At 42.7% G+C, this 24,550-nt stretch overlaps 1 protein-coding gene and 1 pseudogene across 3 annotated transcripts in view; both read right to left on the bottom strand.

Annotated features, from left to right (window-relative positions):
* Positions 1 to 15,229, bottom strand: part of abi3bpa (ABI family, member 3 (NESH) binding protein a) — a 30,073-nt gene extending 14,844 nt beyond the window's left edge. For 2 of the 3 annotated variants that reach the window (XM_028591433.1, XM_028591435.1), the window contains exons 1-9: positions 14,882 to 15,229; positions 6,006 to 6,185; positions 5,788 to 5,856; positions 5,543 to 5,675; positions 4,647 to 4,834; positions 3,941 to 3,984; positions 3,056 to 3,104; positions 1,388 to 1,453; positions 1,128 to 1,205 (exon numbers count right to left, since the gene is read on the bottom strand). In XM_028591433.1, the coding sequence (XP_028447234.1) occupies positions 1,128 to 1,205; positions 1,388 to 1,453; positions 3,056 to 3,104; positions 3,941 to 3,984; positions 4,647 to 4,834; positions 5,543 to 5,675; positions 5,788 to 5,856; positions 6,006 to 6,185; positions 14,882 to 14,990 (916 nt within the window). In that variant the 5' untranslated portion in view covers positions 14,991 to 15,229. The remainder of the gene's footprint in view (positions 1 to 1,127; positions 1,206 to 1,387; positions 1,454 to 3,055; positions 3,105 to 3,940; positions 3,985 to 4,646; positions 4,835 to 5,542; positions 5,676 to 5,787; positions 5,857 to 6,005; positions 6,186 to 14,881) is intronic. The other variant, XM_028591434.1, reaches the window with a different exon arrangement.
* Positions 15,230 to 16,628: 1,399 nt separating this feature from the next.
* LOC114563630 (uncharacterized) lies at positions 16,629 to 20,304 on the bottom strand (annotated as a pseudogene).
* Positions 20,305 to 24,550: the final 4,246 nt, after the last annotated feature.

Below are 24,550 nucleotides of genomic sequence, written 5' to 3'. Positions count from 1 at the left end.
CAATTTAGTTGAATTAGCCAACCAACCAAGAACAGGGAACATTGGCCAAATGATTATTTCCTGGTATTGCCTTCTGTATATCAAAAGGAAATGGAAACTATAGCCATCTCAATACAGGGACTGGATCCTCCAAATCAACCGATTAATGCTACATTGAATAACTGACTGGTGCAAAATTGATAGTGGGATAATGAGGGTTGCAAATAATATAACAGTTGCATCCTTTTAAATTCAGGCTGCATTTGAAGGAGCCTTAGAAATTGAACAGGTCTATTTGGTTGTATTGAGATGTATCCAGGCCCTGAATTGGAACCTCGCATTTATATGACAACATTCTAGCTTTATTCATAAGAATTAAGGTTACTTGCAAATATAATACAAGATTAATGTGGGAGAAAGGGACACACAAGGACAGGATAAAACAAAAAAGGAAGAAAGTACAAATTCCTGCAGGAAAGAGAGGAATGTCATGTGCATGCAGTTATGTCATGCAGATTTCACACCATCACCTGCGCTGCATCGATCATAGCCATCAACAAAAATGGTGATAAATTTATCATACTGTAAATAAACTGAAAGAAAAAACTGACATATTAACATATATAGTATATTTGACGGATACAAGTTTGAGTTGGTAATGAATGGTATACGAGAAGAAATGAGAGGAAGTCACAGAATTTAGAAATACAGTCTGTATATTTGAGATATGAATGATCTGAAATGATGATTGTTTGACTGAGCAGCACCTAATAGGGTTCTGAGATAAAATTGTGGTGATATATATCGAAAATCAGTCACTGTAAAAATAACTCGACATACACAACAGAACCTAGGAACTGTCATTAAGAATCCTTGCAAGCTTTATTGCTGCTAAATTGCCATGCAGCCAAGGCCACCTACCTTACAGTCATTACAACCCAAACAGCTGACACCATCGGTTTCCACAGGGAGGGTCTAGCTACTGTACCCACTCAGAGCATGCTACTCTTACTCATGCAGCTAATTTCAAAAGGACAGTGTAAAGCATTGACAGAATCTTCAATTATAGTCTGTCAAGTATATTACTGCATACAGCCTGAATGAGAGCCATAAAGCTTTTTCAAAAAGTACCATGATTAACTGTTTACCGATTGGCCGTTTGGTGACCACAGGCAGGGTGGGTCCAGGGGTCAGCAGAGATTCATGTCTAGTAGTTGTTGTGGGAGCTGAGAAATATAGTGTACGTTAGTAGACCCGGGAGAAATGTATTTACTATATGTCCTGCAGAATGTACACAAATTGTGTATGTGCAGTAAACAATTAGCAGGATAGAGGGATAAGTCAGGTAGAATGGTCAGAGGTAAGGTTTTTCTGACCTCTGAACTCTTTAGGTCAGAAAAGTCATTACCAAGAGTTGTCTTTGGGGCTATGTTCCGGGGGACGGGCAGTCTGCCCTGGGTCCTGTTATGGAGAACTGACAAGAACAGGGGAGGAGAGATTTAAGTCAAGGAGTCACACATAAGATGTCCTCATAGTCCTGAAAAAAAGAGTTATGTAGGAATTATGTTCATGCACCTACTTCACAACAGCAAAATGTGTTTTGGATGAAACAATGCCCCCTGCATTATATTTTTGTATTATATCAGCAAAATGTGCAATGTTGATCAATTGTTTATTCCTAGTCTATCTGAACCTGGCATCTTAGGTTCTTTGGCCACATGGGGGCCGTGGATACAGGCTGTAAATACAAACTTAACATATTATCACCTTAGCTGATATGATGATGAGTTGAATATTATTCATTGTCATTTTAGCTCTGTTGTTTGGGCTTCACCAACTCCTGTGAAAAATATCTGACTTTTTAACTGCTAAATACTTTTTATATGTCTGCTGTTTGGTGGTGAGCAGGTAGTGTACACAGTGGATTTTTGGGGATTTTTTTGGCTGAAAACAGCTGCCTGTTGTGGCCAAAAATTACACTGATAAGAACAGTTAGAGTAAAGCCTAATTTATGGTCCTGCGTTAAATCCACGCCATAGGTAAGTGTAGATACATGTAGATACGAACCCTATGCCATAGCCTGACGCGCACCTCTCAAAAAATTAAAACACAGCCGTGGCTTGGTAGCGTTGTACATCTCCCCATACTGCCCAGTATACACACATGGATCTACTATTCTCTTAAAGAGATACACTAGAACGACCCAGACACCAGCGCCCAAGTATTAACCTCAGGCCACTTACATAGGCTGTGGTGTAAGCTCTGCGTGGAGCTCCTGCAGAACCATAAATCCCACTTAAATCCTAATAGTTAAAGTTGTGAGCCTAAAACACTGAGATGATAGATGCTGAAACCGTAGAGCTGAGTTGATAATGATTACTAAAAATTACCCATTTCACATTACTCATTTGAGTTATTGTTATTTAAACAATATTGGGTAATACTTTACTTTAAGTTTTCTACATAAGAGTGACATGACACTGTCATGACACAGTCATGAAACATGAACCCTAACCCTAACCATAACCCTAACCCTAACCATAACATGTGAATGACAAAACCGAATGACACTTACTAAAAGAAGCGTTATGTCATAAACGTTTATGACAGTTTCATGTCACTCTTATGTAGAAAACTTCAAGTAAAGTGTAACCCAATATTGATTATAGCCATGTTCAAAGGTAAAGTAGGTTGCATCACTGATGAAAAATAGTTAAAAATGAACATACTTTGTGGCAGATTGGTGTTTATTGGTCTCTTTGTTATCTTGATTTGTGGTGTATTTTGTGCTAAGCCCGTCATTATTGGCACACAGTTTAAAAAATGTGTGCCCAGCAAATAAAAATTATGAATAAAAAAAAAGATAGACTGGATATGATGATGTCCTGCAAAAGTGATAAATCAAAGGTTCTAGTTAAAAATGTTCCAGTTATGAGTCTTAAAGCAGGGGATAGTGAAAAGGGCTGAAAAACATTTCTGTGTAGCAATAAATCATACTATCTCACAACAATTCTGCATCTGTATTAAAAAGGGTTCAGTGGGTTAGCCCAAAAGCTGCATGTCTCTATTGGCTTACCATGACGAGGAGGAAAGGGGGAGGAGTGTGGATCTGGTGTTAAAGGTTTCTGAAGGGTGAAAGACAAAAAGACAAGGGGGAGAATTGGTCATTAGTCTTTGTAATGATCACAACAAGTCTAGGTGATAGCATTTGACCTCAATCTCTTTCACTGCCTCTTACTCTGTGGCCGCATTTCCACCTGGTACTTACGTAAGGCTGTCCACTTGTGATCAGATCACTCAGATCAGATTTTAATACCAGGTGGAAATGGGTCTGTGTTTCATAAGTTTAGGCCCTCTACTCCATCTCAAATTGGCAAAGTCCCTGCTGAGAAGCTTGTTATTTGAAGTTTCCCTCTGGAAGGGCAAGTGGCTGATTCTCAACAGCTGTGATGTTTTACGAATGCAGAGGTAGGGCCATGTGACACATCAGCCCTCCACTGTCAGTAAATCATTGCCACCCTTCTCCTTTCAACTCATATTTATGCACTGTTATGCTTCCTCCTTTATCCTTCCTTCACATCTCTTTTTTTAAATTCCACCCAAGAAGTTAGCTAGCTACAGACTGCTCTCTTGGCTTGGCCGTTCCTGGCTACACTGGTGCCGTTTCCATTCAGCAGTTGGATGGAAAACTAATGAGGCAAACAACCCTGAGAATAGCATAAGCTCACTAAAGTGCACAACACAGACTCTAAAGCCTGTTGCCTGTTCCAAATATACACCCTGTTCCCAAAAGTATTTATTTTGAGTTGAGGAGGTGTGCCTATGCAGTCTCAGTACACTAACACTATTTTATTACAATACAACACTGCTGTAAGAAAATCTTAAACAATACAGCTTCATAATATTATTTATAATGCTTTGGTTATGCTTAAATTAGAAATCAAGTGTGTCCAATACATACCACAGGGTTGACATGAGGTTTCAAGATTTTCCTGATGGCCTTCTCTAGAAAATATGGCACAAGATAAAAATCAGTAAGGAAAACAATCACGTCGGAACTAATATAAAGTGAAATAACTAAACAAAACCACATGCTTTGCTCAAATAACATTTTATCTTGGAAGACTGAATGAGAGAGTTCCTCTGTAGTGGCTTAATACAAGTTAACTATAAGATGGTTTTGATTCAGCAAGACTGGTTATTATCTCCTGCTGCCATCATGTAGTCACATGAAAACACTGCTAAATTAGCAAAAAAGCTGTTTCCTAAATGAGATGATGATGAAACAGATTTATACACGTCTTTACACAAATCTTTAGACTATCAAGACTAAAAAAGAACAGAAACAACATGAAGCAATACTTTCTTAGGGGCTGTGTAACATTGATAATTTTGTCCAAAGAAATCCTGGTGACAAATTCTGTTTAAAAACATTTTCCCACTTATTCTGAAGGCCAGAGGCACATCTTTAAAGAAGCATCTGGCCTTGTTCTTCGTGGAAGATACATATTTAAACAAAAAAAACTATTTCTGGCCATGTGATTAATATTGCATGGATCTACTTTACTTTGATTACTTTTTTACTATTTGCAACAGCTGTAGCAAGAGTACAGTTTTAGTTGTGGTATGAGCGACAATATCATGTGAAAAACAAACATCAGACATACCCTCAATGCCCCCTGAGATGTTGTGAATGACTGGCTTGCTCCACACTCCAGTGCCATCCTTAGAGTTGGGCTGGACACCAAATTCATAGACTGTGTTGGGCCTCAGGTTATCAATGACCGTGTCGCTAGTTGGGCAGGTCTGGTAGTTCCACTTCCTGTTTCTCTCACGATAACGCACTGTGTAGTGTCTGAGCCGAAGACAGAGCAAATACAGAACATGAAGATAACTTACATCTATTACGAAACTCAGACATCCAGATAATAGAATATATAGTACAATAAATACTTAAATGTCACAGTAGAACTTATCTTAACAACTGCAGGGGGTTGATCTTAGTTGAGGCTCATATAAAAGTAAAAATAAATGTATGCACTCCTTGCAAAAAAATGTTTATCTCAAGTTTTCCAGTGTAGTTTAACACTGTATATTCTGGCATGAACTGCACAATCACAATACAATGTTTTGATGCTATGACAGAAATTTGCTACTCTTCCCACAAAATAACTGATGCATGCTTCTATCCCTTCATTCAGCAGACACATGTGAAACTAATACATAGACATAGAAATGGACATAAAACCAAGAAGAGTTTTTTTCCAAAAGGCAGACTAGGATTGTTTTCGATCAAATCGTTCCAAAATGGCTTTATTTTTGATTAAACAGAAGAAAAACTGGGTTCACATGTTGTGTGGGTGCACACCTGTGTGCACAGGCTGGACTACTGTCTCACCATCTTTGCTCTCTGGCAATAGAGTTATTTAGTTCAGTACATGTTCAACAGTGGTGAAAAAAGCATATTAATCCATCCACAGTGTCAGACTTTGACTTTGAAAACCCCTGCTCTGTTGCGTGACAATTAAGTTCTTAAAAATGTGTGTGTGTTAATGCATCTCACCCATCCTCTAGACAGTCATTCATGACGTTGCCTTCATAGGGAGTTTTCAGAAGGGTCCCCCAAGACAAGATAACTGAGGTGGGGGTCACTGACCCAATGACTAGGTGTAGCGGCTTCTGCAGTTCCACTTTACCTGAGAACAAATTATACTTTTACCTCCATGTCCACCTTAATCCCAAGTGCTAATTTTTATCACATCACCTTGATGATGCATTTTTTTCATAACATTTCTGTAGAATAATTACCTGTGCACTGCTTTTTCACCTCATTGGTTGGGATGGGCTGCACAGCGATAAGGTACTTGGGTTCAGCATCTAAACACAGCAGAGGAGCAAACTAGAGGTTATAGCTCCTCTAAGCACTCTCTTTTAGGCATGACTAAAAAGGTCAAAATACAATTCACATGTGCATAATAGCAGTCTGTTCCTCATCTCTAGGTGGACATATCAACAGCCATTCTTACCAAACTCAGTCTCATACGGCTGTCCGTTCTCAGGCAGCTGAATGAACTGTTTGGAGAACATGCTGCTGCCGTAGCCCAGGATGTAACCCTCAAGCTTGGTGTCAGGGTTGGGACGCAAAAACGTCATCACAATGGTGTCTCCTGTGGCTTTGATACGGACTTTCATGTTCTGACGTCGCACTGGGGAGATAGGGGAAGACACAAGTGTTCCATTAAACAAAAAAAGTTGCAAGAAGGCCCTGTAAAGGTTTCTGCACACTTTAGTCCAATGCAAGTATTTTAAGATTGAACAAAGCTTTCAGTCATTATAGACTTTCACCATGGCAAAAGTTTTACCAAAGGAGTCTCAGAGCTTCTACATCAAATAGAGCACACCTGTGCTTGTTCATGCAAGTATACATGGGAAATGGAGTTTAATATTGTAGAACTTAAGTTCAAAATATATATCAACTGCCACAAATACAAAAATGCCACAATAAATTAGATTTAATCCATACAGACACCAACCAGGAAATAAATACAGCACAAAAATTGCAGTACAAACAACCCTAAAAAAACCTCTCTTCTTCCATTTCTTTTTTTTTTTTTTTAAAGCAGAATGAAAAGTTTGTGAGGAAGACTTCACAGAGTTATATCTAGTTTATAACACTTCTGTCCTCCATCACTTCAGACGTCCACTCAGGGAGTCCATGCAGTCAAAGCAGACTTGCTGCTGGTTAAAATTCTGCTAAGGTGTAAATTGATGCTATAAGTGGAAGCTAATAATAGGGATTTTATTAAGCTAGCACAACAAATGAAGAAGAAGTACCTAATAACACTTTTTATTGGGTTTCTAACTGGATAAGAAAATTACTTTTACAGAGAGAACACATATAAAGGACCTGCCACTTACAAGCATCATAATCGGCATACACTGAATCTTTTAGGGGTGTTAGTGGGTTTAATATGTGCCTGTACTCAGAAATGCCTTTTGAAATGCACATACTGTTATTGTAAATCAAAATCTGTGAACAAGCGTGTGTGTGTGTGTGTGTGTGTGTGTGTGTGTGTGTGTGTGTGTGTGTGTGAGAGAGAGAGACAGAGAGAGAGAGAGAGAGAGAGAGAGAGAGAGAGAGAGAGAGAGAGAAAGAGAGAGCTCATGTCTAGAAATCTGTGTTGTTTGGATAGGCTGTGTGTGTGTGTGTGTGTGTGTGTGTGTGTGTGTGTGTGTGTGTGTGTGTGTGTGTGTGTGTGTGTGTGTGTGTGTGTGTGTGTGTGTGAGAGAGAGAGAGACACACACACACACACACACACACAAACACACATCAACATCACTTTTTAAGAAACTGCACATCTTCTGCCAGATCTGACTTTTACAGCAGAGCCTGGGTACAGATATTTGATGAGTACAGACATCAAAGGGTGGTTCATAATAAACCAAAGCCAATACTACCTGTTCTGAGGTCTTGGTCTTGGTCAGCGATAGCAGAGTGGCAGTTTCAGTGTATCAGGGATCAGTGAGGAGGGAGTCATATTTAAAAAGGGCCGCCTTTATGTGAGAATGGCTGTGATTGGTGTGTGTCTGATGAGAATGATAATTCAATCAGCGGGCGTGTTCAATTTAGTTGCTAGTAGTATTGGAGAGTTTGAGCTTGCTGAGGTCACTGAAAGTGCAAAGGTCAAGGGGAACACTCAGGCCAATAATAGTGGGAAAACCTGATAAAACATAAAGCTTGTATATTATTGTCAGGTATTTGCATGGTGCAGTAGAGGTAGCTTTTAGTGTCTGTAAATCCCATGAAAAAGAATCTGTGTTGGCTATGATGGATGTATTAGCTGTGTATTCGAGTTGGAAGAAACTTTGAATGTAATTAGACATTGTCACCTTCCAAACAAACTGAAACATTATTGTCTGTAAGTATTGTTAGCTTATGTTAACTTTTAACTCTGCAAGTACAAAGAATAAATGCATTTGCTTATTTTTCTTTTTTATTTATCACTTGCCTCTGCTATGTGGTCTTCAGAATTATCCAAGAACCGTAGCGTTAAACAGTTAGCCAGTTTCTAACAGATGTGCTAATAAACTTAAAAAAACTCAGATCAGTGCAGCTGGGCCAAAAGTTTGATTAATGACAGTTGGCCAATGCACATGTAAAACAATAACCACACCAGTGCAGACTTGGATGATAAACGGTGAACAGTGGTAATAGAAAGATATACAGTTTTGTTAATTAAAACCTGTTTTTTTACTACATGGTAGTTCTGTTTTTATCATATAAAGCAAGTCTTAATACATTAATTCAAGCCCTTTTTAAATCCAAATAGAATTAACATTCATAAATTCAATTATATTCCATCCTCTGTTTCTATCATGTTTACGCAGTGAAAATCACAAATGAGTCTATGGGGGCCTAAACCTACACCTATCTTAAGCTTGTTTTATGGTTGTGCAGAGGCTCCACGCAGAGCTCTCGCCATAGCCTACGTAAGTGGCCTGATGTTTATACTTGTGTGTTGGTGTGGGCATCGAGCCGGCATGTGCTTTGGAGCAAGTACCGACTCTAGAGTCACAGTGAGAGAAACAAAGTGTCTCCCCTGTGTTTTCTGACCAAAGTGAGACATCTTTAGCAGGAAAAGTGAACCATCTCCTTGATTTCATGTTGTTTATGGAGAAGGAGAACCAGGAAATGAGTTGGGGGAAATGCAACGCTACCAAGCCACGGCCGAGCGTCGTGTAGTTACATTTTTTGAGAGGTGCACGTCAGGCTACAGCGTAAGGTCCGGCGTAGATGCAGAGGGGTCTGTGGGGGTACGCCGTTGATTCGACGCAGAAGCATAAAACGGCCTTTAGTCTTCGAGGCTTAAAACACTGAACTTTCTGCCTGGATTATGGCTTGTATGTGATACTCTCCACAGCATGTCCTTGGCTCATATTTCAGCATTAAATGAAATAGTGGAACGTTGCATGAGGAATACTGCCAACAGCTGCCAGAGGCCAAAACAGACACTGACAGTAAAAGAGGGGGAAGCCCTGGATTTTAAAAAATACCCTCAGGATTTTCCAGCTATGTGTTTCCTATCAAAACGGCATTTGTTTTGTTTCTTCCATCAATATTTCCAATAAAACACAAGGGAGCTTGGTTCAGAGGGAGAGAGGCTCAGAGCGTATGAAACATTAGGAAACTTCTGGCAGCACATTTTAAACTCCAGTACAAGCAAGCACTGGCTCGGTCCTACAACAACCCGTCCAAAGCCCGGCCATTTGGCTCACACACCACTTAGGGACTGTTAAGACTTATCAGTATTTCCAGAGTAAAATGAATGGAGCTTTAGGAGCAAATCCAGTCACAGCCCTGATAATCAATCAACTACAGTACAAAGGAAAACTATTGACGTTTAGCTTTCCAGAATAAAAAAAAATCTGCAAAGCCATCTTGTGTGTGTTTATGTGGATAAATAGTGAGGAAAAATAATGATTGATTATTTGAATCCAAATTCTTCCTGAGGGCAGCTCTGCTGATGACTATCTGACACAGTCAAATAAATTAGATCATTGAAGATTTACAACCTCATCAAAAGACATGTAACAAAAGTATAATTGAATCCATAATCTTACCCTTACTAACCATGGATGGATTACTGAACAGGCCTACCAGGCAGAAACAGAGCCTCTGTTTAAAGTGACTGTTAACATTTCTGTTGGAAAGTTGATGAAACGACCACCAAGAGATGCAACATGACCAGTAAGAGATGCAAAGCAACCACACTTAGACAAAAAACAACCACAAAGAAAACCAACCAAAAAGAGACGCAAAACAACCTATTTCAATCTATGGGTCTTGCTCTTATGTCGGAGGGGCGGAGCCCCAATTACATGTCTATGCCCAGGGGCCAATTGTCTCATAATCTGTCTGTGTTTATAACCAATCATAGGGAAATGCTTAGAGCAGCAAATATGCCAACTATGCCATGACATATCCAACAGTAAATCTGTGTTTTAAAAATAATTTAATCTGTATGTCACGGAGAGATGGGGACATATTCTTGAGACAGCTTCATGAATGTCATTTCCACTCACATACTTACATGGTCTTTAAAGGGTAACTAGCGTTTTTTTTTTCAACCTGGACCCTATTTTCCTATGTTTTTGTGCCTAAGTGACTGATGGGAACAACAAACTTTGACATTGGTCCAGCAGTAAGCGAGATTGCTGCGGTTGGCAGCGGCGAAACAAGCTACAATATAAGTTAATAGGGGAATTGTCCAGCTTGTATTTATGTTCACAAAAGTGCTTGTTTTGCCATTGACAGGCTCAGATTAATATTCTAAGTGTCTGACAACATTTTGGAAAGGATTTCTAAGGCGGTCGACCTTTCTGTTAAAGAGTAAGATCCTTTTTTTAAACCAAAAAATATACGCGAAATTGCATTTGCTAAAGCCACCAGACTCCATGTAAATAAACAATAATTTTAGCATTTTAAAATACACTTCATTCAAAGTCGACAGAAACAAAATAAAATATGAAAAGCTGTTTGGGTCGTCTTTCCACTTTTCCAACCATCAGAACTCTAGTTTTGGTTGAAATAAATACATAGTTTACAGATTTACAGATTTACGTTATGTGATATGCTGGCTCTATACACGCTAAAAGTATGTTTTTTTTAAATGGAGTCTTGTGGGTTTAGCGCTAGCGACCTCAGAGCTGTTTCTGGTTAAACAGAAAGGTCTAAAAGAGGTTTTAAAAATGTCTATCTATGTAAGGATCCCTTCCATAATGTTGTCAGACACGTAGAATGATAATCTGAGTCATTTAGTGGCAAAAACAGCACTTTTAGTGGAACAAACTGACGCTATAGATTTACCCCATACAGTTACATTGCAGCCCTGTCTGTGGCTGCCAGTTACAGCATTCACACTTAATACTGTACGAATTTCAAAGATTGTTGTTCCTATGAGTCACTTACACACAAAACCATAGGAAAATAAGGTCCAGGTTAAAAAAGAAAGATAGTTACCCTTTAAGATAATATACTGTAAATCTCATAGTGAAAACTAATTCATTTAAGTCATTTAAAACTCATGACATAAGCAGTCTGCCACACTCATGCAGAGAACATAACCAATTCATCAATGATTACTGTACGAAATCCATCAAAATGCTGGGAGTCAGCCAATAAACATGTCAGATTATGCACTAAATAATGCCACATCATTCAATAAACATTTCACCGTTGTATTCATCCTGTTTTGGACTAATAGCCAGAGGATTTAATCCTGCTGGCATGAAAAGCAGAAACACCCTTAAACTGGAAACTCAATCTTGCCTCAGCAGAGCAGCTATCTCATCAGCAATGATGGATCATCCTCCGGGAAAGGGAGTATTTTAATGGGGTTGTCAGCATAACACACTCACTTTACTTTGAACTGCTGTGCAACATTATATTTCTATGTGTTTGGTGTTTGAAAATAATGTGCATCGTGCACGTGCAAACATATTTAGGCCTTAACAAGTCCTGATTTACAGTCTGATTATCAAACCACAGATTTCCACCATTGGCAGCTCTCTCATGCTCCGCTGTCTCTCTCCTTTCTTGGTCTAGATGAGGAGGACTGCATTAAAGCAAACACTCACAGAATAAATACACTGAGGTCATCTCAAGACTTTTCCACTAATTCTGATGTGCGAACTAATGAACTATAAATATCTGAAAGCCTAAAAAAAGAGGGAAAAAAACATTGGATTGAGACTACAAGGCTTGTTTTGTTTTCAAAATGTGCTATGGAAAAGAACTTTTCTGCTCTTTGTATAATTGAATGTGGTAGTTTATGTGGATGGAAGTAACACAAAATAGTCATGTCAGTTTGTCTTGAGCAGCTGAACATCACAGATGGGCTAGAGACTGTAAATACCCCTGACAAAATGAGGGTATATTCTTAATATTGGTGCAATATATATTGCTATACAACTCCCATATATCACACACTTTCTATAGAATCAATTAAAATGACTGTAGATATACCCTCCCTGAGTGATTTACGCAGCTCTGGTGAACAGTATTTTAGTCTCTCAGGTTTTGTCCTGGAAGAGGAAAGGTGGGAGAGAAAACTTGGCTTCCAGCTCCATATAGACAGAGACGGATGTTTTATGGCCCCTTGGTGAAACAGTCACCTTCATTAAAGGCAATGAAGTGTGACAATGTCTCTGAGTCTTGTGCCAGCCAGAGCACAGAGGGTTTGAAATAATTTAGCTGGTGAACAAATGACTGAACTGACATATATTAGCTCTAATTGGAATATCCCAAGCCTGCAGACCGGGTTTACTCACCCCTCTGAATGGCTACTGTCATTCAGCAAGAGCGTCTTTGATCCCATCTTTTTCTGGCCTCACTTTGCAGCCCAGCAGGAGAGAGCCATGCCTTGGATCATACTCCGTCATTTTCCCCCCACCTTGGCAGAGACCATGCTGGTCCCTCCACTCTCACACTATATATCCAACCTGTCAAATTCAACGGAGCAACAGCTGTTTTCCCCTCCTCTGTGGCCCTGCTCCATCCCTCTCTTCCTTCACTCAATCTTTGCCGTCCTATATGTGTCAGCAACCATCTTTCCATCAACCTGATCCTTGTTCAATTTCCTAGAGTGCTTTGAATGTATCTGTTTTGTCCTCTAATCTTTCTTTCCTTCCAAATTTCCTTCTCATTAATCTGTACATGACATGTGGCCATGTTTTGTCTGGCTCAGCAGCAGTTTCCGGGCCATATATTGTCCTGAAGTGGGGTGGCAAATCATTTCTTGTAATACAAAGAGTATGAGCACATGTAAGTGGGAATTAAAAGCCTTGAGAAGTACAGATCATCTAGCACTGCTTAGAGCTGTCAATTCTGACATGTGTGTCTTATGCTATAGTATCTATGACATAAGAAAGAAAACACACCTCGTTGCATAACATGTTTCACTCTAAAACCAGGGCCTTGGTCCAAGAAGAACAGAGATACAGACGTTCAACTTTCCTCCCAAAGCAAAAACACCAGTTTCCTTTCATCTGGCTCCCAAAGCTGCACACTGAGATTTGTCTGCAAGCCAAGTTCAGCCAGCAAGTTACAAGCAGCCTTTAATCCACTGTGCTTACCTCTTTATATCGACTCCAGTCTGATCACCTCAGATCACTTTTACTACCATCAAAAGTCTTCAAAGGGATGCCCAAGTTTAACTAATTTTAACAAAATAGTGCATAGTAGCGAAGCATAGCGTAACTCTGAAAAGACAGAGTTAAGTGTGTATGCAAGTGCATGCGTGCATGCGTGCGTGCGTGTGTGCAGTGAGATAACATGGAAAACAATTTGTGGAAATTTGCTGTTTTCCAAGAATGTTGTGAGAATCCTAATCAGACAGAGGCTTAATATGATATAAGTGAGTCTGTCTTTCCTTTGTGGATGTTGGAGAAGAAAACGTGGGGGTATCTGGTTATCTTCAAACTATGTTTTGTTTGTTAATGTTTTATATGACGCAAAGATGCAGTGATAATCTCAACACATTCTGGACTTATTTGGTTAGCTCTGGCCAGAAATGCTACGTCTACTGCACTGTCTGTGTTTAATCTTAAATAATCTTTGCATGTGGTTTGATAACAATCCATAATAAAGAGCTGTAATAAGTTTGGGAAAAAAAGAAATAATAAAATACTTTCGCCTGAGGCAATGAATACAAATAATTCCCAGGTTATCTGCTTGGTGGGCACATTTCCAGGAAAGCCATCCCATCAGGTAGTCTACTAGTCTAACCTCTGACCCCCAGCCTGGAAACACTTTTATAAAACCTGTGAGCAGTAACTGACCTATTTCACTGTGTCTGCTCAGCTCATTTCAGGGAAATATGGATAAACCACAGGGATCGTAAAAACAGTGCTTTCTAATCAAGGCAGTTTGAAAGCCTGACAGGTGGCTCAAGAGAGGAAAGCTGGTTTTCCTTTTAGGTTTAGGGTTCAATAGTCAGAATCAAATCCACTTATTGAATATAAACCCTTTCAAATCCCCTACTGAATCTATTTAGGTGACATGTGTATAATATGTACTGCTTTTATTGCATCAGTGCAGGAACAAAATAGCTTTAATAACTTGAAGTCACAAAATATATGAATAATTTAATATACGTACTTAAGAACTATAAGATTGACATTCATAGAATTAAAATACAAAAATGGGGTTCATTTCTTTACAATTTGATAAAAATAAAAAATATGGTGCATTGCTCTTCAAACAAAACCTTTGTAACAGGATCTAAAATAAAATCAGAAACTGGAATTAACTCCCTCCTTCTCTATATTAAAAGCCAAATATGATAAACACATGTCACAAGTAATAATGGTATGTTAAGCAGATATCAATATAAAAGGAGGAATGATGTCTAAGGATAAGCACTTGAAATGTGTTACTTAACTGAAGCCACTTTTGCTCTGTATGTGTGTATTTGGGGATTTCTGCACATCAGAAGACCCCAACTTTCTTTATGATGTCACAAATGATATGTGTCAAACTATATCCATCACTCAACATACTTTGCAGTAAATGCTTGTCTCAATATGGTTATGAAACCATTTCTCTTCCTTTCTCATCCTACTAACTATGACATATGATATTGTTATTACAAGCGTATCCCAGCATGCGTTTGGCAGAAGGCAGAGAAAGACCATAGAAAAGACATCAGTGCATCACATGGCTAACATAGAAAGACAATCACATAAAGTTCACTTTTACTTGCATGGATTTTAGACTGTGGGAGGGCACCCACAAAAGGGAGAAGACCATGATGACCAACAAATACAGTACATGCATTCAATAGTGTCTCCTGATGTGGATTTCTCAGTGAAAGACATTGACACTGATGCAAACATTACCTACCTCTGCTCCTGCGGGGAGTTGAGGGGCCAGAGAGAACTATCCCGGCAACGAAGAACACAAGGAAAAGGACCAGCAAGCTGTGTGAGTGTTGGTGCATCCCAATCATCATCTCTGCTGTGGTCGGCTCTGAGTTTAGGTGTAACAAGCTGCCGTGATCTGAATGAGCTCAGTTCAGCGTGAGACACAGAAATAGGAGGCTGTCAATTAGCGTCACCTCGCTGATTGAATGAATCTTTGCTAACAAGTTGAGTTAATGTGTGCTGTAGCTGCAGGAGTCGGGCTGGGTGTTTCTGGGAATGCTGGACTACTTCTCTGAGTTTGTGGCTCTCAGGACTAGTGCAGCTCACCGGACTGGACTTCTAGCTGCCCGTGCACCATCTATACCTCTCTATAATGGAGGGAGGGAACAGACAGAGCAGGACACACCCACTCTCATTATCCTCCCACAGCTTTCCTTTTCTTTCACTCTCCATCTCACACTCTTTTTCTCTGGAAAATGAGTGAATGTTTTCTCCAAGCTTCCCGCCCTCCTCAGTTTTTTTTTCTGTTCTCTTTTTTTTCTCTGCTGGGTCTGGTGTGTCCCCAGCAGTAAACCTTCCATCTGCAGAGGCCTTTTGACACTATTCAATGTTCTCATTCTCTCTTTCCCTCTTCCTCTGTCTCTTTTTTTTTTGTCTGACACTGAGCACTCAAGTTTTGATATACTTTATCAATTATTAATATCCATGTATACATGCTTCTGATATTATCTAGGTTTCTAATCATCTGTGCACCTCATTGAAACTCAGATGTGCTATACAACCCTCCACCACAACAACCTTCACAATCACACTTCCTTCCTCACTACATGAAGGACACAATACCTCCTCGCATGTGGACACTGGATGTAGGCTACAACATGAAGTGTAGATTTGTTCAAATATCTGAGTATTCCTAGGATACTGGGCGGCTGCGTGCCAGTAATGACAAACAAGATCACTTCCAAGTTACCAGAGTTACACTTTCACTCGCTCTATTGGCATACAGACTTTCCCTTTCATTTCAATATAGATCATTACATTGTTTATCATCATATTCTTTGTTTCGCTGATGATCTACTATTGGACCTACCTCAAGGACGCATCTGTACACATGACAGAGATCAGAAACATGAATAAGGTGTTTACATACATGTTATCATGCACCTGTAAACACATGCAGTTTATTAATGTGTGCATGTAAAAGGGTTTATAATTTGTTATAAGCATGCTTACTTAAATTTCTTTTTACAAACAAACACACGTATCTTTCATTTACTCCACCCCTGACCGAACTTCAATTTAAGCCTCATTCTGAACTTAAACCTAAAACCAAGTCATAACTTTAAGTTACTTAACGTAACCCCGGTTCTTTGATAACAGAGTGAGGTGTTTCACTATGGGAATCGCCTCGGCGTGACCAACTAAGGAAGCTCCAATGACACCACGTCTGTCCATGACAAGACAGGTCAAACTGTGCTAGGGCCACGCCCCCTCATATAATCACAGTCGACCGGCTCCTTGCAAATCATTCCAGATAGGTTTCTTTCCGTGTCTATGCAAGGAGGGACGTGTTGGTGAAACACCTCACTCTGTTATTAAAGAACCGGGGTTACGTTAAGTAACCTAAAGTTCTTTTTCTAACTTTGTTCGGTGTTTCACTATGGGAGATATAGACCACTCCCGGATTGCCTGAGATCTCACAAAGCCAAATAATATTGAACCGAGAGTCACACTAACCCCGGCGCCATAACCGCCAGCACAGCCTGTGCCAAGGACAGTCCGGAAACATCGAGCCTGTAAAACCTCACAAAAGTGTGAGGTGTAGCCCAGCTCGCTGCTGCACAAATTTTCTTCACTGACACACCCCTAAAAAGGGCCCATGAAGTGGCCATGCCCCTTGTGGAATGAGCTCTCAGACCCTGTGGGGCCTGTAAACCTTTACACTCATAGGCCAACGATATGGCCTCCACAATCCAGTGGGACAGCCTCTGGCGGGACAATGGCTTACCCTTGTGGGGAGTAGCCCAGGACACGAACAGCTGATCCGCCTTTCTGAACCCAGCCGTCCGACTCACATACATGTGCAGAGCCCGGACAGGGCATAGCATGTGAAGTCTTTGCTCCACTCCTGAGGAGAAAGGAGGCGGGTGGAAGGCCAAGAGCTCCACTGAGGGACACCTGTAGGCTGACTCCACCACCTTAGGCACAAATGCCGGGTTGGGCCGCAAACAGACTTTGGAGAGCCCTGGGGCAAATTGTAGACAGGTAGGCTGAACCGACCAAGCCTGCAAGTCACTTACTCGCTTTGCAGTGGTTAAAGCCAAGAGCAAAACTGTTTTAAGAGACACAAACTTCATCCCCACTGCCTCCATAGGCTCGAACGGGTGATGAGAGAGGGCGTCCAACACAACCGACAAATCCCACAGAGGAACCAGGGGCCTGGAAACTGGGAGCTTGCGGCGTGCCCCTTTCATGAAGCGACAAACCAAGGGATGTTGCCCTGCCGGCTTATCCCCAAAACCTACATGGCAAGCTGAAACAGCAGCCAAGTACACCTTAATTGTGGAGAAGGCTTTCCCTTTATCCATCAGGTACTGCAGGAAACAGCAGGTCCACCACAGAACACTGGTAAGGGATGGCACCCCTATGTTCGCACCACTCCTCAAAAACCCGCCACTTTCCGCTTTAAAGAGAGCGGGTGGACGCGGCTCTTGCGCTTTGAATGGTATCAATGACCCGTTCTGGCAGGCCTGATGCATTCAGGTTCCACCTCTCACGGGCCAGAGAGCGCCACGCGGTCTGGGTGAGGGTGGTAGATCTCCCCGCCTGCTTGGGAGAGAAGGTCTCTGCGAATGGGGAGAGGCCATGGTTCTCCCGCCAGGAGCTGCATTATCTCTGCCACCCAATGCTTGGATGACCACCGCGGCGCTATCAGTATTAGCGACAGGCCCTGAACTCTCACCCTCGCCAGGGTGGGGGAGATCAGACTGAGGGGGGGAAATGCATAGAGCAGCACGTTTGGCCACGAGTGGGCTAGAGCATCCACACCCAGCGGTGCATTTTTGTCTGCCAGAGAGAAGAACATTGGACACTGCGTGTTTTCCTGCGAGGCGAAGAGCTCTACGGCTGCCTGACCATATCTCTGCCAGATCTGTCCCACCACCTGTGGGTGGAGAGTCCACTCCCCGTACAGAGGGTTTCCCCGTGACAGGAGATCTGCACCCCTGTTTAGAACGCCTGGCACGTGTGTTGCTCGAAGAGACAGCAGTCTCCCGCTGCTCCACAAAAGCACTGTGCGGGCCAACTTGTGCAGCTGCAGAGAGCGAGTGCCGCCCTGGCGGTTGATGTACGCAACCACTGTGGAGTTGTCTGTTTTCACTAACACATGACGACCTTGGAGAAAGTGCAGAAAATGTTTCAAAGCCAGAAACACCGCCATAAGCTCCAAGACATTTATGTGAGCCTGGGCCAATCTCTGGCTCCATGTGCCATTCACTGTTCTCCCCAACAGTCTCACTCCCCATCCTGACAGGGAAGCGTCCGTTGTCATGGTTACTCTGGATGACACCGCCCCTAGCGGGACGCCCCTAGCGGGACGCCCGATGCGAGCGTCGCTGTGTCTCTCCATGAGCGGAGGGCTGCTACGCGGGCCAGAGTTATTTTCACCCTCCGGTTGAGATGACGGCGTGGGCACAGATGTAAAGCTGCAACCCAACGCTGAAAATCCCTCATCATTAACAGCCCTAAATGTACCACAGACACTACTGACGCCATCAGGCCGAGCAGGCGTAGGCACAGTCTGAACGGCACGGCTTTGCTCAGCCGGAAAAGAGAGAGACACTGCCCCAGAGACGCTAATCTCCCCTACGATAGCGTGACGCGGTAGGAGAGGGAGTTTATTTTTAGACCCAAATACTCCGTACATTGCGTGGGTTCTACTCGGCTCTTTGCCCAGTTTATGTTGAACCCCAAATCCGTGAGATGAGTTATCACCGTAGTGGAATCTCTGACTGCCTGCTCCCGGGAGGGGGAGCAGATCAGATAGTCGTCTATGTACGAAAATATTCTGATACCGCTGTTCCTTAACGGTGACAGCGCTGCCTCCACACACCTGGTGAACACCCTCGGTGCTAACGACAGCCCGAATGGGATGGCTTGGTATTCGTAGGCTCTGCCCCGATACGCAAACCTCAGAAATTTTCTGTGTGCGGGATATATGGCGATGTGGAAATATGCATCTGAAAGATCTATCGTCACAAACCAATCCCCCGGGCGGATTGAACGACAGAGCACTTTGTGTGTTAACATCCTGAACGTGTATTTTCGTAGGTGTCTGTTTAACACACGGAGATCTAAAATCGGGCGAAGTGATGCGCCCCCTTTTTTTGGAATGAGGAAATAGCGGGAGTAAAACCCCTGATGCGATTCCTCGCTTGGCACAGCCCTGATGGCTCGTTTGTTCAATAGGGTGTTATTTCGTCCTCTAGGACTTGTGCTGCATCCCCTTTTGTCACTGAAACTAACACACCGTTGAATCTGGGTGGTTTCATAGCAAACTGTAGCCTGTAACCCTGACAGACAATGGATAAAACCCACGGGTGAACTGCACATGCGCGGTCTGCTTGAGCAGAGAGGGGGCCCCTGGAGCCACACTGCAGTGACGTCACCTCGCTGGGCTGGAGGGAGCGGTCTGCCCTGGGAGGAGCGTGAGCTCCCCCTGCACGGACCTGGCAGGTCAGATCTGTTTTGGGTTTTATCTTTATTTTTTAGTAGCATTTCGCCCTTGGCTCTGCGCCTGGATGCGAGAATGCAGGCTTTATTTGCCTCTTTGAACATGGTGCTTGGTGACACTGTGAACATGGTGAAAGTGCTTGGTGACACTGGAACACCTTCTGCCCTGACTCTTCTCCTCTTGGATGAGGAGGGAGAGAAACTGAGAGGGTTCTCCTGGAGAACTGTGAAACACCAGGGGCCCTGAACTACAAACCTCGGGGCTCTGCTCTACCTCTCCAACCTTCCTGCTCTTTGTAGAAGGGGTGGAGGGAGAAGCTGGGGGGGTTAGGACGGCCGCTTTTTCTTCCCCTCACAGGGGTGGGAGTTGCGGCTCTTTGCCGCCACAGCCGCGAAGGAGTGTTTCCCCCACGGCTTGGGATTGTCTGACCGAGACTGCTGGCTAGTCTGTTGACCAGCGGCTTGTCTATGTGGCTTTGCAGCCCCTTGCTTTGCCCTTGCTGCCGCTGCGACAAAGCCAACCCACTGACCCTGCTGGGGCCGGGGTGTTTGTTTTCGGGGTAGGCAGAGGTCAAAGGCTTCCCCCTCCTGTTTCCTGAGGGTGCTGGCCTCTCTCATCTTCTCCAAAGCTGGGCCAAACAGACCTTTGGTGGGGTCGTATGTTGCGTCCATAACCTCTGCTTTCTATATGTCACTCAGGCCCGACAGGTTCAGCCACAAGGCCCTCTCACCTGCGACTGCGAGCCCCATTACACGGCCACAGCCCTGCACCGCACCCCGTGAGGAGCGCAGCACCAGGTCGTTGACCACACAGATTTCGTCCCAGAGGACCGGGTTAGGAGCCCCTGAGTCCAGCTAACGGCCCATCTCCTCAAGGATTTCAGCCTGGTACGCAGCCAGCAGAGTCATTGCATTTAGAGAGCACACAGACTGCGCTGCATACCTGTACATCCTCTGAAACATGGAGGCGGTGAGGCGCTCCATTTTGTTAGGCAGAGGAATGCTGTGGGAAGCTGAGAGAGAGCGGCGGTTTGGGTGGAGGTGATGAACTGAAGGCTCCACCACTGGGGGTTCGGTCAGCCCCAGTGCCTCCATCCCGTGGATCTCCAGCTTAGAGCAGCCCTTAGTCGGGAGCCTACTCTTAAATGGGCTGGACCAGTACCGGCTCATTTCCTTCATGCAGGCAGGCACCGCCGGCAGAAGCTGTTTCGCAGGCGGCTGGGCAGGTGGGAGCCTCTTGCCGTCGTATAGGTCTCTCTCCGCGCCCTCGGGGTCCTGGGCTGCCGGCCATTGTATTCCCAATTTGGCCGTGGCCCGCTTACAGACCTCGTACAAGCTCCTGTCCACTGGGGGAGCAGTGTCGGTTGCACTAGGAGGCCTTGACTGTGGAATGGGGAATGTGGAGTCCTCCTCCTTGTCCTCCATCCCATCCATGTCGAGGATATCAGAGATGGCATCGCCCTGTGCGTCATCGCCGCCCGGTTCCACTTCAAGGAGGTCCTCGAAAAGTGGAGGCATGGCAGAGGACTCCTCGTCCATCATGTCCGCCCAGCTAGGTGTAGCTCGCGGCTGATGGGTACTGCTTGTGGCTTTTGGGGAGGTTCCCGACAGACATGGGTCATGACTGTTGGCCACGGCCACTCTCAGCCGCCTTTCCAGTATCTTCCCCGTCATTGACGCGCAGTGGGTGCACGACTGGCGGTCAGCCAGCGCTGCCTGAGCGTGTTTAATGCTCATGCAGGCTATGCACATCGGGTGAGGGTCCCTGCCCGAGATGGATGCCCCTCATGATTCGGGGCACAGGCGGGATACAGCCTCACTAGCCTTCAGCTCCGGCCCTTTGGCGGGGGCCGCTGCTGAAGACATGGTACTGGAAAGGAAGAAGATCGGCGTAAATATACAACCTTAGCAGGCGCGTTGTAACACGTTAGCCTGTCGACAAGATTAGCACAAGGGGTTTAGCCCGAACGAAGTTAGAAAAAGAACCCTAAAATAAGCTTTTAAAGTTGGGAGGACCAACTGTTTGGTTCCAAGTAGAGAAGCAAGTCCCTGCAGCATTTGTGCACACGTCTGCTTGCATGTGCATGAGTGTGTGAATACTCCAACATCTCCCCCTCCAATGTAGCTGATTATATCCCACGTCTTAACACGAGGCAGGAAATGATATCAGCCGCCAGAGGAGGTGTGTCTCCCGAGGAAGTCCCTGAAAAGATTGTTGCAGTGGATCCCCGGGTTTCATCATGCCAGAACCCATTAAACACAGATGAATCATAAAGTGCACTCTGTGAAAATGATGTTTTTTTTAAAGTTTGAGGTGTAACCAGTTTGACCGAACGTGCTTTGCTGATGAGATTTGTTTGTTCATAAAGTGGATAAGTCATAGTAATTTTGTGATGAGAGGAAACATGGCAGATAAAGACGACCACATAAATCACCCAATATTTTGTTTTTATCAGGGACAATTTTCTTTCATTTCATCTTTATCTTCTCTTCCCATGGTGGAAAGTAACTAAGGCCCTTCACTCAAGTACTGTACTTAAGTACAATTTTGAGGTATCTGTACTTTATTTGAGTACAGTATTTCCATTTTATGCTACTTTTATACTTCTACTCACTAAATTTCAGAGGGAAATATTGCACTTTTTACTTTTTCAGATTTAGATTTTACATATAACAGGCTGAAATAAAATATAATGCATTGTTAAACATTAAACCAGTGGTTTCCAACTTTTTTGGTCTATGACCCCTCCATATGTCTAAGAGATTTTCCCTTTAAACTTCTCAGATGGTTTTATTTAAGTAACTGTTTGATTTCAAAAGTGGTAAAATCATCCACATTTTTTCACAAGAAAAGAAAAAAATCTAGATTTTTGTTGCAGAACTTTGGGTTTTCTTCTTTTCTCTCCTATTAAACTTCTCACATCCATAAAGTACATTTTGTTCCAGGACTTTTACTTTTTTTTACATTGTTGTATCGGTGCATTTACTTTAAAGGATCTGAATATTCTTTCCACCACTAATTTTTTACATACAAAACAGATGGCAAGTCTATAAATTGCACTGCAACAGACTTAACCAGAGGTTTTCAACCTTTTGGCGTGTGGCCCTTTGTGACCCCGAGGTTTTGATGCACAAATTTTAAATGGGCAAGAAAAACACCTCCTGCCGCAGATAGCAAAGCATGCTAATAACCTCTCCAACTCCTTTACTGATCAGATAGGGGACTTTGGGATGTATGGGCAGTAAATATCACATGCACTGCACTAATTTTCTTCCCTTATTTTACTTGTTACCAGATTGCAGCCCTGCTTCACTCATCTATCGTGAAGGAATAAATGTGTGTTTGAATTCAATAGAACTAGAACTGTAAGTAGTTACAACGGGGTCCAAGCCTCCCCGGCGCAAGTCGGCCCTGGTGCGAGTCGGCCCTGGCATGAGTCGGCCCCGACGACCTGCAGAGCTCACTAAAGCGATCCCAAAGAGCGACGGCAGCAAGGCAAACAGCAGGAAATATCGCGAGGTTTGAGCCGCAAGGTCTGTAGTACATTGCCATTGCAAATTTCCCATTTACATTGATTGAGTTATAGGCCAAAACGCGTCTACGTTGATTATAGCGCCTCTTTATGGCCAATCTTCACCAAAAACAGAGCCTCAGATTAGCATGCCAAACAAGCATCACAAGTTTCATGTTGATAGCAATTACCACGGCAGAGAAATTGCAATTGCAAATGTTACATTTACATGCATTGAGTTATTGTTTGTTAACAATAACTTGTTAACAAACGTTTGTTTTGTAGCACATTGCGTGATATTGCAAAAAAAACTTTTAGTGGAAATGGCCGTGGCCTATATCATGTAGCAATTAAGGTTCAAGGTTATAATTGTTAACGAAAACGAATGAAATAACGAAAACTAGGTGGGAAAAAACATTGTCTTTAACTGAAATAAAAATAAAAACGAGGCATTACAAAATAACGATAACTAAACTAAAACTGTAATGTCTGTTTGCAAAACTAACTAAAATAAAATAATCAAGTAAATGTCCTTAGTTTTTGTCTTTGTCAATGTCTTTCACAGAGCAAATAACCTTATATCTTTCAAAGTTGACATTTCCAAAAAATATGAACAAGAGTCAATGGGGAGATAATAATTATTTTTTGATCCTGTTTGAATGGAGCAATGGATTACAAATATGATGTTCGTCAATTTAAAACATTATTTTTCAACTGAAGAAAGTCTCAGTTTATTGTTAAACTGTTGAAGTATAAGAATGAAAATACGTAATTAGAAAGACTACACACTTCATAGCTTCAGCAAGACGTCATCCATGAGACATTGATGTCTGTGTGTACTGTACCGGGGATGTAACATTACTCAAATGAGCAGAGGATATTGCTTGTTCTTTTGCTTATCTGCTGAAAACACTTCATTGGATAAAACACAGCAGTTAAGATAACGTTACATGTGTTGTTTAACAGAGCTAAGCTAGCTAGCTAGCGAGCAAGCCGAGCATCAAGCTAAGTGAGGTAGATTGTGTGAGACGGGAGATGTAGTTCACTGAGCGGTTTCACACAAAACTAAGTGGTAGTATGACAAACCTACAGCTAACTGAGGCTTTCTTCGGTTGAAAAATTATCTTTTAAATTGAAGAACATCATAATTGTAATCCATGGCTCAATTCAAACGGGATCAAAAAGTAATTTGCTTCTCCCCGTTCACTACCGTTCATATTTTTTCTGAGTTAAGGTCCCATGAGGTCCACTGGAAGGGGCGTGACTTCGGCTCTCTGTTGAACACAACATGTCCGTGCCCCTCGCCCATGACTTCGCCTGGCATCATAGCAGTACCGAAAGTCAGAAGAAAGCAACAGAGTCCTATTTGATTATGACTGTGTCAGATAAAAGCAAGTGCCTCGCAG

Source organism: Perca flavescens, chromosome 11 (genome assembly GCF_004354835.1).
Source record: "Perca flavescens isolate YP-PL-M2 chromosome 11, PFLA_1.0, whole genome shotgun sequence".
Taxonomy (NCBI): Eukaryota; Metazoa; Chordata; class Actinopteri; order Perciformes; family Percidae; genus Perca; species Perca flavescens.
Note: the sequence above shows the minus strand (reverse complement) of the source record. Positions and strands in the feature narration are given on the sequence as shown.